Source organism: Argentina anserina, chromosome 4 (genome assembly GCF_933775445.1).
Source record: "Argentina anserina chromosome 4, drPotAnse1.1, whole genome shotgun sequence".
Taxonomy (NCBI): Eukaryota; Viridiplantae; Streptophyta; class Magnoliopsida; order Rosales; family Rosaceae; genus Argentina; species Argentina anserina.
In genome coordinates this window covers 11,733,053-11,746,926 of record NC_065875.1, presented here as the reverse complement: position 1 = coordinate 11,746,926, position 13,874 = coordinate 11,733,053, and the positions used below count along the sequence as shown (strand labels likewise).

Sequence of the window (13,874 nt, the reverse complement as noted above, 5' to 3'; positions counted from 1 at the left end):
AGTTAATTGTATTAATTATCAAAATTTAAATTCATCATAGTTGATAATGAGAATTAGATGTAGGAAAACTATTGAATAAACAAATGAAATCAAAACTCACTCAAATGACTAAAAGATTTTAGCCCTTAACTTGGATTGGAGATGGCCTTAACGTCCATTAATTGACGCCTTCATTCATTATTCGTTGTTTTATAACTTTTATGGGGGCTTCTATCCATATCTCAAAAAACGGTATTTAGACTTACTTACTCAGTGCACCTCCATTTTGCTTTTACTTATACCTAGAATTCTATTTAGACCTGCATAGTTTTCCTAAAATGTCGATTATCTAATTTGATATATTAATATAAACTGATATCAATTATTTTCTTTCGTACTATATTACTCAATTAAATCATTTTATATAATTTGATATCTCATTTTAAAATTTTCTAACAATAAATATAAAAAATAATTATTTATATTTATTTAGAATAGATAGTTAAGAATTATTTTTTAATAATTTCATATCCATCAAAACTATTTAGGAAAATTAGAGAGGAGTGTAAGTGTCATTTGATGAGGTATTGGTATTAGTGAACAGAGTCACAGTCATAACAGTCGTAGTTTCCTTCACCTTCTTGGCTTCTTCTCTTCTGCTTTTAAACTTCAAATGCCTTGTTCAACCTCCACAGATTCCGATTCTGGCAACAGGTCTCTCATCTTCCCAATCTCAAATCCAAATCACGTTTTTTAATCAATTCTCTCCTTTCTATTCAATCTCTCTAAGTTTATTACTTTGATTCATATCTACAGCTTGTAAGATCCTCTATACTCAGATCCAACCAATCCAACAACAACTTCAATGTACGCTCCGTTCTCTAACTCACACTCTTTTACTTGTAATTGAAGCATTTGTTCATCCAAATCTTGATCTACTTGAGTACAACTTGACTAACGAATCATGTAATCCATTGATTTGGTTTCGCAGTGAATCCAAAAGGATGGAGGGGACTGTGTTCGCTCCGGCTCTGGAAGGAATGAAGAGTGTGAAATCAGCCGACGGCGAAATGCTCACCAAGCCCTTCTTGGATGTCTGCAAGCACATTTTGCCTGTTATAGGTAAAATTTTAGTGTAATTCTGCGGTTTTGAAGCTGTTTTTATTTTCGATTAAAAGTTCATGCATGATTTCTCAGCATAATGCTAAGTACTTATTTTCGTAGATTGTGGAGTCTGGTTGTTTAGTTTAATTTTGGTTATATATGATGGCAGAGAAGTTTGGAGCTGCTATGACTCTTGTTAAATCGGATGTCGGTGGTAATATAACGGTTAGATACCTTTCTGTCATTTGTGGTTTAGTAATTTCTTTCGGTTGGTGCCGAATTATGTTCAGTAGTGAAGGATAGTACTGACTATGGGACTTTTGCTTTGCTTGTAGAGGTTGGAAAACAAATATCTCACCAATCCTGCCGAGTTCAACCTCTTGTACAGTTTGGTACGGGTTGAGGTTGAAGCCAAGACGGCAAAAGCGTCGTCCAGCTGCACCAATGGTCTGTTGTGGTTGACGAGGTAAATGATGTAACTATTAGCTTGTTCTCTTTTTAGTTTTATATCCTGTTTTTTCTTGAAATGTTATCTCGCGTGAGTGTATGATGTACTTCTTAGTTTGGTTTCAGAGCAATGGACTTCTTGTTAGAGTTGTTCCGGAACTTACTGGAGCATCAAGATTGGACAATGTCACAGGCTTGTTCAGATTCCTATGCCAAGACCTTGAAACAATGGCATGGATGGCTTGCTAGTTCAAGTTTCAGTGTAATGCTCTGATGCCCCTTTAAATTGTTTGATGCACGGCCATTCTTGGTACTGACCTTTGCATAAACTGTACTTTGGCTTTATATCCTGCAAGTTGCACGCTTCTTCCTCTTTGATTTCTGAACAGATTAGTATAGAAACATTATCAATTATTTGGTTCTTTCTGTATCCTTATGTATTGCCTTCCCTTTTTACAGATTACCACTGAAACATTGTCAATTATTTGGTTCTTTCTGCAAGTTGCACGCTTCTTCCTCTTTGTATTCTTATTACTTCCTTTTTAAGAATTTAGGCATGTAGAGATTACAACACACATTTGTGTTTTTTTAATTATTATTATTATTATTATTTTTTTTTTTTACAAAACGTAAAGCTGTGTTTGTCCCCTTCTTAGATGAAAGTCCTTCCCTTTCAGTAGATTTACTTATGAGCTATACTATAAATACTACACGCAAGTCATCTTCCGATTATCACCCTGACTCATCATTACTTGTATTTCTCACATTTCTTTACTGATTGATAGGTTGCCATGAAGCTTGCTCCTGACAGGAAGAAGTTCATGGATGTGATCGGAGGCAATGGTGATATCATGGCTGATATAGAAAAATTTTGCACCAACTTCTCTCCCCTGCTTCAAGAGAATCACAAGATTTTGGTAAGATGTTTGATTCTGCTGCAAAATTTAGTGACTGAAGGTTGTATTATGTTGAAAGACTGAGAGTTGTTGAAGGCAAAATAATACTAATCAAATAGCTACATGAGATAGGGTTTGGAAGCATGATTCTCCATTTTGCAGTTTTCTCCTAGCTATCATGCTTAAGAGTCATGAAAATTAAGGGGTGGGGGAATTGAGTCATTTGGCTAGAAAGCTAGTTTCATATCTTATTTGTGTATCTTTTGTTTTGAAAACTATATGAAGTGATTGGCTATTGTAAACTGTTTGTTCTTGATATATGCTCACATGCATTACTCTTTTGACACACAGGCTAGTGTTGGCCTGGATGATATGAAGGCTTCATAATCACAAAGGTAAACTGATGAGTAGAGGCTTATCCATTCATACCCCATGCCTCCAGTTCAGCTTAAAATCATGACCTTGTGACCTAGCCAAAACCGTCTCAACTTAAAGCATGGAAAATAATGTGCGAGTTTTTCCTACACTTCATATATTTATGTGCTTAGTTCAATGTCAAATGTCCAATTATCCCTTACTTATAATTGGTTAAGTTTCCTTTTTCAAACATTTTATACTTGGTAATCACAGAGCCTTCAATCATTTGGTTTTGTATGCTAAATTGTGTGTCCCTTGTGCGATGACGATTGGTTTTTGAGTGCTCATTTTAAATTGCCGATGACCCTTCTGAAATCCAGTACTTCTCAGAATTGAAATTAGAATGTGATGTCAACGTAAATTTGGAGAAATTTTGCCATGGTTTTAGTTCTGTTTACATGATTAAACTTAGTTCCCTGCGACATAGAACAAGACAAGGGTGGAGCCTTTCACTTTTGCTGTATGTTGTAGCTTAGTTTAGGATGGTATCTTGAGCTTTTGATTGCTGCCCTGCCTGTGGCTGAAGTTGATATTCAAGTTCAGTGTTTCACGAGACAAGCTAAACATGTTGCTTAAGTAGTTTAATACATCTTTGTAGGTAGGATCTGGGTCACGTTGGTTTTCTAAGCCTCCGGAAATGGAGGAATTCAAATTTCAGGTTTTATATGTGAAACCTACGTAACGTGTAGACAACTTAATAGATTAAAAGTGATATGGGGTTCACCTTTAAAACCAATTAGTAACGGATGAAGTGAACTAAACTCTTATAAACCTACATGTTAGATTATAATTCTCAATGTGAGATGTATATTCTCAACACGCTCTCACACGTGTGGTGAATTTTCAAGCCATACATGTGAATAACATTTTGTGTGACGTGGAGTTTGTATGACCATTTGTGTTTTAAAGGTGGATGCGGATGACCCGCTCTGATAATATGATAAATTGATTGAGATTCATATCCAAAATCAATTGACAATGGATGAAGTGACTCAAACTCTTTTAAACTCATATATTAGGTTTCACATCCCAATATGAGATGTATATTCTCAAGTGCCACCAGCCAATTGACTAGTGACAAAAATCACGCTCTTTAGTTCTTTAACAATATCACACGGCTTCACATCAATGCTTATAAGTTTCCCATCACAAAGGTTAAGAAATTTAAGAAAATAGAGAGGTGAGACCTCTATTATTGATTCATCTTCGTTGTCGTAAAAGGACTTGCTATATTAAAGCATGAACATCCTAGAATTCTGGTCACATTTTGAAGCTCAAATTAGATAGTTTTGAGTCATTTCCAACTTGAGAACACAAGAACAGATGCAAAACTAGGCACAGACTGATGAAGTTAACCGCCTGGACCAAAAAAAGCATTCATCTGACCCATGAAATGGAACCTTAATGAGTATCCTGCTAATATATAACCAGTTTCAAACTTCATACTAAAGTTGCTAAATGGCAAGAGAAGCCAATTGAAGGTTAGACCTTCTCTAAGCTTCTTGGAGTGTACAAATGGAGTACTGGTCGTTCTCCAGTCTCCACCTTAACAATTGACATTGAACATGTTTGTTTTCATAATTTGCAGCCTCAATTGCAAAACTACCGAGGGCATAGTCATAATCAACCCTAAGGGCAATACAGACATTTCAATTTCAAGTGAACCAGTCATATCTTGACACTTAATAAGAGAACGGAGGCCGGGCGGAATTTGGAGGGAAAGAGATTAGGGCAGAAACAGAGAGAGAGAGAGAGAGAGAGAGAGAGAGAGAGAGAGAGAGAGAGAGCATATAAATATATGAAAAAAAAAAGAGAAAAAATTCGGAGGTCGAAGTCGGAAATGCTAAAGGGGAGAGAGAGCTTGACCCGATTGGTCGGCAAACGCCGCCGCTTCCTTCCCAATCGTCAATCACTCCTCTCCGCCCCTACCCAGGTACCCTTTCACCTTCTTCTTCTCTTCTTGTTTTCTTTCAACCCATTTTTCGTAATGTTCTAATTACAAACTTGCAGAGCTCATTGAATCTGGATGTCGATCGAAATGGGAAGCTTGTGTCAGTGGAACAAGGAGGCTCTTCGAATCGAGATGGAGAAGATAACTGTGTGGTGCAAGATGGTTCTGTTACTTGCCCTGTTTGCGGTGTCAAGCTCACTGCCCGAAACAGCCTCGTCAATTCCCATTTGGGTAAATTCTCCATTCACATCACACATTTTAAAGTGTTCGCACGATGTAAGGTTTTGTGATTTTCACATTACACATTTGCGACATTTGCGTCTTGAGAATTATGTCATTATGTAAATTCAGCAGGTTCTGATTAGCTTATGCTTCTTGGCAGATGAGTGTCTGTCTAGAGGAACCAAACGGAAGCTGACTCAGCGTACTCTTCTGGAGTTGAATTTCTCCCCATTGTCGACAATTAGAACTTATTCCACTGACTCTGTCCAAGAGTTTGGAAATGATTTATTTCCTGTTGTTCATGATGGTAATCCTGTTCAAGATGCATCCTGGGAGTTGTCCAACTTAGGGGCTGTTGAAGAAAGTCAGAATCGGGTTGATAGTCCTTCCGGAGACTTAGTCAATAAGGATGAGATCAGTGAGGTGCGAGATGTTGATGTGACCATCACTGAGGATGACATATATGGGGTGACTCTTGAAACTTTTATTGTTGGCCGCAAGTTTGGTGATGAAACCGAGTTATGTCTTGGTGCAAGAATTTATTTTACAAGAGACCCTGATAATGTTAAGGATCCCAATGCTATTAAGGTGCTCCCTATAATATGCGTTTTATTTTGCTATCTATATTAAATCAACTTTTACTTAAAATTGAACGCATACATTTCCTTGTTTAGGTTGTTTGTCAAGATTCAGGATTCCTTAAAGTGCTTGGTTTTCTCCCTCGCAAGCTAGCAGAATATTTGTCTCCTCTTATAGACAAGTACAGTCTCAATTTTGAGGTATTTTTTTTTCTTTCTTAAATCATCTTAAACTTCTCATGCAGTTGCATTGCTTGCTAAGTCTTATTTTGCAGATAATTTTGGGTCTTGCCTGCTCTAGTTGTTGCTCGATCTGCTAAATAAAAGAGCATGATTAGAGGTTTAATGTTGTTGGTATGTAATACAATTGTGTTACATTAAGGTGTACCATTAATATTTATGTCCCTTTAAATGAGGCTTAGTATTCTGAGGATTATAAGGGGTTCTGAAATAATATAATATGCATGTCTGACTCTATTACACGATGTGTATGGTTTGTAAAACATATGTTTCTCTTGGTTCTTAACATCCAAAATCCCAGGTCGTGTCAAAATTTGTATAATAGTTATCTTCTCTTAAAAATAGTTCCCATTGTCATTTCGGTGTGGTTTCCTTCCAGGGCAGCGTGACCTCTGTACCGAAGCATTCTATCGATGTTGTCCCAATACAGATAGTGTGCCACAAGAGTAATGATGCTAAGGACTTTAATGATGACAAGTCTTTTAAATGTTTATGGAGAAATGTTCAGCAAGTAATTGAATCCACCAAGTCCTGTCCGCCCTGTGCAATCAAATATCAGGATAATTTTTGTGTTTTCATACGTGAGGTTTTGAGAAACAGTTCTCACCTCTTGACAGATGATGAAAAAAGCTTCATCGGTATGTATTGAAATGCTTGTGTGGTGATATTGCTATTATTTCCTTTTAATCCTTTGCACAAGTTTTGACTTACATGTATAATGGTGGCAGAGTCTTTTACTTCAATGTCAGATGATAGTCAGAGGCTGTTTGTTCGGCTTTATACGCGGAAAGGTTTGTATATTTTAGATCATGTTAATTACAAGCACGGTTGTATTATGTTTTTTTTTTAATAATCTGCTGACTACTGTAAGAGAACTGGGGTCGTGGTTGTATAAGCTAGCCTATTTACTTTATAGTTTGAAAACCATAGCTTATGGAAACATGTCCCCATATTTTCTTAAAATAGTAGGCACAGTTTAAGCAAGCTTCATATTATGAACACTGCAGCTTCTGGTGTATGTTCTAGTTTTGCTGGTCATCACAAAACATTCACTTTTCTATTTTTCTTAACATACTATTGCTGTTCAAACTTTACTTGTGGGAGAATACAAAATTTTAGTATTAATTAACTCTTATTTTATTCTTGTGGAAATCGTTTGTGAAAATCAACATATACAGTATTGGCTCTGTATTAAGCTTCCCTTAACTTTCATATGAACTGTTCTGGTTTATACTTGCCAGATATGTAACTGAATTGGATTTTTGGTTCCTAGTTCACTTAATTTTTCCATGATTTATTCATTTTTACCAAAAGAGATTCAACTTTTTGGTTTGGCTATGATCTTTTTATCTTGTAGCTGATTTGAGTATCTCCCATTGTGCCGGAAAAAAAAACTGATTTGTTATACTATTTTTCTTGGGAAGGCCCATGGTTTCGGCTTTCTACTCTTTCATACCCCGAAGTTTTGGATCCCCAGCAAGCAGTGAAAGAGCTTTCTGGTAACAGAATACTATCAGTTGGATATGCTGTATGTTTTCTTGCATAATTCAGATTAAGGTTAATCGCAAATTTGTATGCAATAATTGCAGAGACGGGCTATATGTATTGCCTTAATATTACAAATAATCTATCGGATGACGCTATAACGGAGATTTTGGATTTGCTCACAGTATCTGAGCTACGTGAAATCTTGTGCATCCTTAAGCAGGTTGACACTAAAATTATAAATGTTGCCGTCAACTTTAAAGACATTATTTCAGTGATCATCTCTCATTAAATTCTATACGACAGGATTGACTACAAGTATCTTTTAAAGAAAAATAAAGGTCCCGAGCCATTAACAGTTTATACTTTCCAACTGAGATTGATTTCTGCATATGTACTATAAATTTCTTTAAACAAAACCTACAATGACGTCAAATACAATTCATAATTTTTGGGGAGTGATCACTTGAATGTACTTCCTCGAACTTACAAGGTTGTCCAGTTTGATTTCCCTTAAAGGTCATAGCCAAACTAGAAAGTTCAATCTATCTCGGTTCTGTATCAGCTTCTCTTAATTTTGTTTTAAGAAATAAGAACTGTCCTTTTTTATTATTGCCAAGTATGTTAGAAGTTGGAATTTTGGTTCATAGTTGACTTTGTTGAGTAAATTCGTTGATATTGAGTGGAGCATTTTCGGGTGGATAAATTTGGTTGTGTTCCTAGTTTATGCTCTGAAATTGATAAATTGGCTTTCGATGACTACACATGAAGAGCTACTTTGTGGACAGATACAGGTCAAACATTTTCTTCACTCTGTCAGATTAAGTTGCATAACAGTGTTTGTCTGCACTCATGTGTTCTTGTTTGTGAGCATACAAACATTTATGGATGCTTAGTGATGTATCTTGAGCTATTTCTTGTTGTTGATTCTGCCTTAAAATAACATATTCACATGCTATTGCTCTTCGATAGGAATGTGGTCTCATGAATTTTTTTTTCTTTAATATCTGATGGGTTTGCTCTAATTCTGCGATTCTACTGAGGCTACAGAGTTGCAATCGTGGCCTAAGAAAGCAGGATCTCATTGCATCTCTCATTTCACCATACAAAAATGATTTATGGTATATATATATCTTCTGATTTATGATCCTTTTGATGTGTAAATAATGTTAACTCATCAGTGTATTAATGATATCTTTCCTGTGATGTGCTAAATGTGCAGCCCAGTGCTCCCTAGTATGGTTTTGCATAGAACAGGATCCTGTGTTAGAATATCTTCAGATGCGGAGTCCCTTATCTGGCGTGCCGAGGTGCTTTGATTATGGCCAATGTTTGATTTAATCAAGAAGTTTCTTTACACATAACTTTTATCCTCATTTCTGACTTATTTGTTCTATGCAGAGGCTTTTCTTCCTGAATGGTGAACATGATTTGTCAGCATTTTTATTGGTGGATCTGGGAATAGTCAAATATCCAACATACAAGTGTATAGTATCACAACAAATTTTCTCAGCTCGAGATGACTTGCTTGGCTATGAAGAGGTGTCATTTTGTCTGTATGCAGAAGTATTGATGCCCACACTTGCCTTCACTATATCTAATAGATTTGTTTTGCAGGCCATTGAAGTGGCACAGATAATTGATGAAGCTCTTGATGGAAGCAACACGGGATTGGTCTTAAAGTGCATAAAGATAGCTGATTCCCATTTATCCATTCCAGTTCGATCCTTGATGTCTGAGGCAGTGGCTCCATTCCTTGTCCACTTTTCGGCAACTTTTGTCTACTCAAAGGTGGTTTTTCTAGGAATCTCTTTTCTTGAGCGTGAGCGTAGGTATGCATCTTGGAATTTCATATTCTTGATCGCATTGATGTTTCATTTCTGCTGAAAATTATATATCATTCTCTATCACTCTAGCGAGCATGTTATGAAATCTTATACACTATGTATGTGGTTGCCAAAAATTCGTTATCGTTTTCATTTTCAATAATTTGTGATCTCATATGCAAGTTTTATAATAATAAATTACTGCACACTCTGAACAAAAGATAGTAATAACACTGCAGATCATCATATCTGCCGCATAAGGAAAAAGTGTGGCATGCAAGCAATCATATTTTTGTACAGATTTTGGGAACTAATATTACTGTAGTGCAAATAAGTTAGTATGTGAGACAATGTTTTTGCATTTTATTATTTTATTGGTTCTTCTTTCCAAAATATGCTTGTCTTTCGTCCACCAACTGCTCTTAGTACAGAATATGAAGTCTTTATATTAGAGATAGCCTCTAGAATGATGGTAGTCAAAGGCAGATGACTGGTGTATGGCTTGGCTATGAAGGTTCCGTTGCAACAAGCTATGTGATTCATTTCACACCCTTATATTGATATCTGAATATAAGCTGCCCTGAGATAAAATACGTTTCCTACTTTGAGAAATTAGAGACACTTGCACAGTCCTTTTAGTTATATTAACATCAAGGTCGTCCATGTGGGTTATGGCTTATGTGAAATGATTTGGCAGTTGGTGTTAGTGTGGCAAGTTTTATGTTTAGTTTTATATCTCTTTGTTTATATCCTGATTGTGTTAAGCAGAGTCTTGATTGATCTGGCATCTGCTTTTGTGCTACGCTTATACTTATGTGATGTATATGCCAACTTCCTGAGTGAAGAGGTAGCTTTGGCAGAGTTTCTCAGTTGGTTTAAATTACACTTCACCTTGAAATTTGTTCCCCTTGTGTATCAAAACAGATTTTATCTTTTGATGTGGAGCGTGCCTCTTTTTATGTCTTAAAATACCTGTTTGGATTTACGTATTCCTGAGAGAACACACCCTTCACTAATCTGTTCAATACACTTGGTTCGAATAATACAGGGTCATTGTGCTTCGTGATTAATCACTTCATTCTCCAAATTAAGTATTGAAATTCCTTTCTTAATAACCAAGTGGAAGGTTTTACAGCAAAGTGTGGTGGGGTCTAGCCTTATAAAGCCTGTTTTTAAAGTTACTTGTGGCAGAATACACTTATGAGAACACCCTTCATTCCTCCAGTAACCTTTTTGAATGTTTGATACTGCTGTATATTAGTCTGGGTTTGCCCAATTTAAATGCTGGATAAGTGTGTTCATACAGAATAAATTTTGGGTCTTTAAATTACATTTTTGAAACAGTTTTGTTTAGCACACTGAATAACTTAGTTTTACACAGGTACAATGATGCTATCTATTTGTTGAAAAGGCTGCTTGATTGTTTTGCTCATGATCGTAGAAGAGGATACTGGAGACTACGGTTATCAATTGATTTGGAGCACATGGGCTATCTAAATGAGAGCCTTTTGGTTGCTGAAAATGGGTTATTAGATGAATGGGTGCGTGCTGGTTCAAGAGTGGCACTTCAGAGGAGAGTCCTTCGCTTGGGAAAACCACCAAGGCGATGGAAAACTCCTAGTTTTGCAGAGTCTGTCAAGAGGAAGATCATAGAGGTAATTGTCTGTGAAGTAGATGTTAACAAATTAAGATTATTTTATCAACATATTTGGTTAATACTCACGTCTTCTGTTCAACACGGTAGGTCAATGTTCAAGGGAGACCTTTAAATTATGCAATAGGCACAAAGAGCAGGTTTTATGGAGAAGATGGGGAGCAGTGTGGTGTAGAGCAGCTAGCTCTCCAGTATTATGCTGAGGAAGGTGGATGGCAGGGTATTCATACAGAGAGTGGCATTTGGTTGACTATTTTTGGACTTCTAATGTGGGAAATTATATTTTCCAGTGTACCAAATGTCTTCCGCACCAAATTTCAGGCATGTTTTCAACTCTTATTTTTTGTGATTGTAACTTTTGCATTCATGAGATGATGGTACAAAGAATTCTGTAGAGCACCGCTGGCAATACGCTTCTCGTATATAAAGTAAATCCCTTAGTAACTGTAGGTTTGCCAATATTGCTTTGCCTTAGGTTAATTATAATGTTAACTACTGTCATCAACCTTGCTGTCATATAATTAAGCATCATGAGCTCCTGGCACATCATCCCATACAGATAAGGGATGAAATTAACACCTCCTCTTTTACAATCCACACCCCTCCCCATGCATGTCTTTTGAAAAAATAAAGAAGGTGGTGTGGTTTGTAAAAAAGGAGGTGCTAATTCCACTTGCCAAATCACTTTTTGATCTGGTATTCTCAGGATCAATAAAATTATGTATTCTTATTTACATACAATGCCTAAAGATATAAACTTATCTGATCCTGGGCATAAATTTAACATATGTTTGGATACAAGTTGTCGGGTCCTTGCGGTTTTTGGAGGTCTGATGGTTTTCCCGTTGTGATTGTTTCACAGTTTGTAATAAACATGTGTCCCTCTAACATTGTTATTATTTTACATTGTAATTTTATTTTCTGTCATTAATATATCTAGTATGTATGGTCTTTTTGTCAATAGATAGATAATGCTCTCATTAATAGATTAAGAAAGCACAAGCTTTATTTTGCAGACTGCTCCTTTGGATTTAGAGACTGATAGCTTTTATCTAGTGAGAAAGAACCATATCGAGTCTCACTTACAGAAAGTTCATGATGGAATGGCTGAGGAGATTCTCATCACTTCATGGGAGTTACATGAGGGAACAGCATGTAGAGGGGTTAACTGGGGAAGACATTCCCTCTCTGAGCTTCGGGCTGCTGTTACATGCATTGGTGGCCCATGTTTGGCTGCATTTTGTCGACATCTTGCACAAGATTATCGGAGTTGGTCGAGTGGAATGCCGGATTTACTTCTGTGGCGCTTCCATGGAAATTACAGAGGTGAAGCAAAGCTTGTCGAAGTCAAAGGTCCCAGGGATAAACTCTCTGAGCAGCAGCGAGCATGGCTATTGCTATTAATGGATTGTGGGTTCAATGCTGAGGTATGTAAAGTGAGCCCTGTTGTGTGAAGATCCTAGGCTGATTTGTTTTCCGATAGGAAGGAGAATGTCATACATGAGGTAAGAAAGACTAGCACTGACTCACTGACTGCTCTTAAATAATGAGTTTACCCTTCATACTCAGGGTTATTATCGAATTATTATATGATTGGCAAGTACTGCACTAGCAAGCTTTCATCTTGAACATGGTTTATCAGTGATAGAAGTCAAGTGAAGCTATTCATAATGCATTTCTCAGGCTGGACTCATGCTTTTCTGGATATCAGAGAAAGATGACCATTGCAGTGTGACGCGACTTTAAAGTCCATGCGCTCAAGCACTTTATGTCCCCATTTTATACAAGCTTTATTAGTAAGAGGACATTATGTAACAAGTCAAAAGCGGGCTTAATCTCTGTTGTTGTGTATGCTGATATGGGATAACTGGTTTACTCTATTAATATGCACTCGTTTGTATTCATCCACCGATAATTCAAATGGAATGAAATTATGATTCAAGCATTTTGGATCTTAAACGTCTTTTCCTGGTTCCCGGTGGAGTATGGACCAAAGTAACTGTAGAGTTTCATCCAGGTTGCTTGTGCCGAGTGTTATAAATATCAAGTTTATATATGGGATTACGGTGCAGTTCTATTTATGAGGTCTTGTTTACTATTTTTCATTTCAAGTGAAGTTTGGTCAACCACAAAATAGAGAGCAAAGGTGCACTATGAATCATCAAGAATGGCCATATCAAAGCCCTTGCTGGATTTATTTTTGCAGCTTAAGAAAATGAGCTTCAGTGTAGTTCTAAGTCGATCATCCAATGATCATGGTGGGGGACCGTTTATTTAACTCCATATTTAGTTGTTCTATTCCACCGAGTAAGGCTAGGCATGTGACGAGATTGTGCTAAACCATGTCTCGTCCTACTCGTTAAACTTGGGACGGGATCGCGATAGGTCTTATATTTTTTTTAGTTCAATCCCACTTGGAATCAACGCGTCTCATCCCGTCCCGGAACTTAAAATAAAAACCTATAATTTTGAATTTCTCATCAACAAATCAACAACGATATATTTTTAACAAAAATAATCCATATGATGTTCCAAAGTATCACAAATTGTCCTCATTACACATATTGAACTTAGAAGCCTTATTAACATAAATAAATTTTATTTTGGCACAAATATATGTAAACTAAAAGTTTTTATTTAACAACGAGACGAAACGGAATTTGAGCAACTAGTCCCTCATCGCGTCCCATCAAAATTAAATGGGACGAACTATATCTAGATTTCAATCTCGTCTTGTCCCGATAAATTTTGGGATGGGTTCGAGATTACGTGTATTTGTGCCCACCCTACCATCGAGTAAACACCTTACATTTTGCTGGGTAAAATTGACCTAATAAATAAGGAGTCCTCAAAAATTTGATCATCGACACATTTATATATTTGGAATGAAATTCATTAGCAATGGAATTCGGAAGAAATGAAAGTTACCAAACTAAATGGCGGCCCCTTGTAAGACCCCTAGACAATATGGGTTTTCTATTTGGCCTTGTAAACTCTGTTTGTATTTGAGAATTGAGAGACAAGAATTGGAAGAGTGACCAAACCAAACATCATAGTGGGGATGGGGGAAGTATA

The 13,874-nt window shown here is 36.6% G+C and overlaps 2 protein-coding genes across 3 annotated transcripts; both read left to right on the top strand.

Annotated features, from left to right (window-relative positions):
• Window positions 1-591: 591 nt before the first annotated feature.
• Window positions 592-3,139, top strand: LOC126791503 (glycolipid transfer protein 1-like). The gene is made up of 8 exons (XM_050517962.1): window positions 592-693; window positions 796-846; window positions 971-1,101; window positions 1,253-1,308; window positions 1,419-1,549; window positions 1,657-1,792; window positions 2,316-2,447; window positions 2,778-3,139. Exons 3-8 carry the CDS (start codon window positions 984-986, stop codon window positions 2,811-2,813), a joined length of 609 nt encoding a protein of 202 aa, XP_050373919.1. The 5' UTR covers window positions 592-693; window positions 796-846; window positions 971-983; the 3' UTR covers window positions 2,814-3,139.
• Window positions 3,140-4,616: 1,477 nt separating this feature from the next.
• LOC126791498 (fanconi-associated nuclease 1 homolog) lies at window positions 4,617-12,756 on the top strand. Of its 2 annotated transcripts, XR_007671822.1 has the most exons (16): window positions 4,617-4,776; window positions 4,854-5,025; window positions 5,177-5,604; window positions 5,691-5,795; window positions 6,214-6,472; window positions 6,563-6,625; window positions 7,259-7,333; window positions 7,424-7,542; window positions 8,370-8,440; window positions 8,542-8,629; window positions 8,721-8,861; window positions 8,937-9,151; window positions 10,527-10,800; window positions 10,890-11,120; window positions 11,816-12,304; window positions 12,483-12,756. XR_007671822.1 is itself a non-coding variant. In XM_050517956.1 (15 exons), the coding sequence occupies exons 1-15, from the start codon at window positions 4,642-4,644 to the stop codon at window positions 12,251-12,253; spliced, it is 2,814 nt and encodes a 937-aa protein (XP_050373913.1). In that variant the 5' UTR covers window positions 4,617-4,641; the 3' UTR covers window positions 12,254-12,756. The 2 variants fall into 2 exon arrangements, 1 of the variants encoding a protein (XP_050373913.1); XM_050517956.1 differs by having other exon boundaries at window positions 11,816-12,756.
• Window positions 12,757-13,874: the final 1,118 nt, after the last annotated feature.

Bases quoted from the DNA above. Each gene is read 5' to 3' on its own strand.
- LOC126791498 (XM_050517956.1), top strand. From the start codon at position 4,642: ATGAAAAAAAAAAGAGAAAAAATTCGGAGGTCGAAGTCGGAAATGCTA. The intron at 5,605-5,690 runs GTGCTCCCTATA...TTCCTTGTTTAG, and splicing joins AGGATCCCAATGCTATTAAG to GTTGTTTGTCAAGATTCAGG. The intron at 6,473-6,562 runs GTATGTATTGAA...TAATGGTGGCAG, and splicing joins TGATGAAAAAAGCTTCATCG to AGTCTTTTACTTCAATGTCA.
- LOC126791503 (XM_050517962.1), top strand. From the start codon at position 984: ATGGAGGGGACTGTGTTCGCTCCGGCTCTGGAAGGAATGAAGAGTGTG. The intron at 1,793-2,315 runs GTAATGCTCTGA...ACTGATTGATAG, and splicing joins TTGCTAGTTCAAGTTTCAGT to GTTGCCATGAAGCTTGCTCC. The intron at 2,448-2,777 runs GTAAGATGTTTG...TTTGACACACAG, and splicing joins AAGAGAATCACAAGATTTTG to GCTAGTGTTGGCCTGGATGA.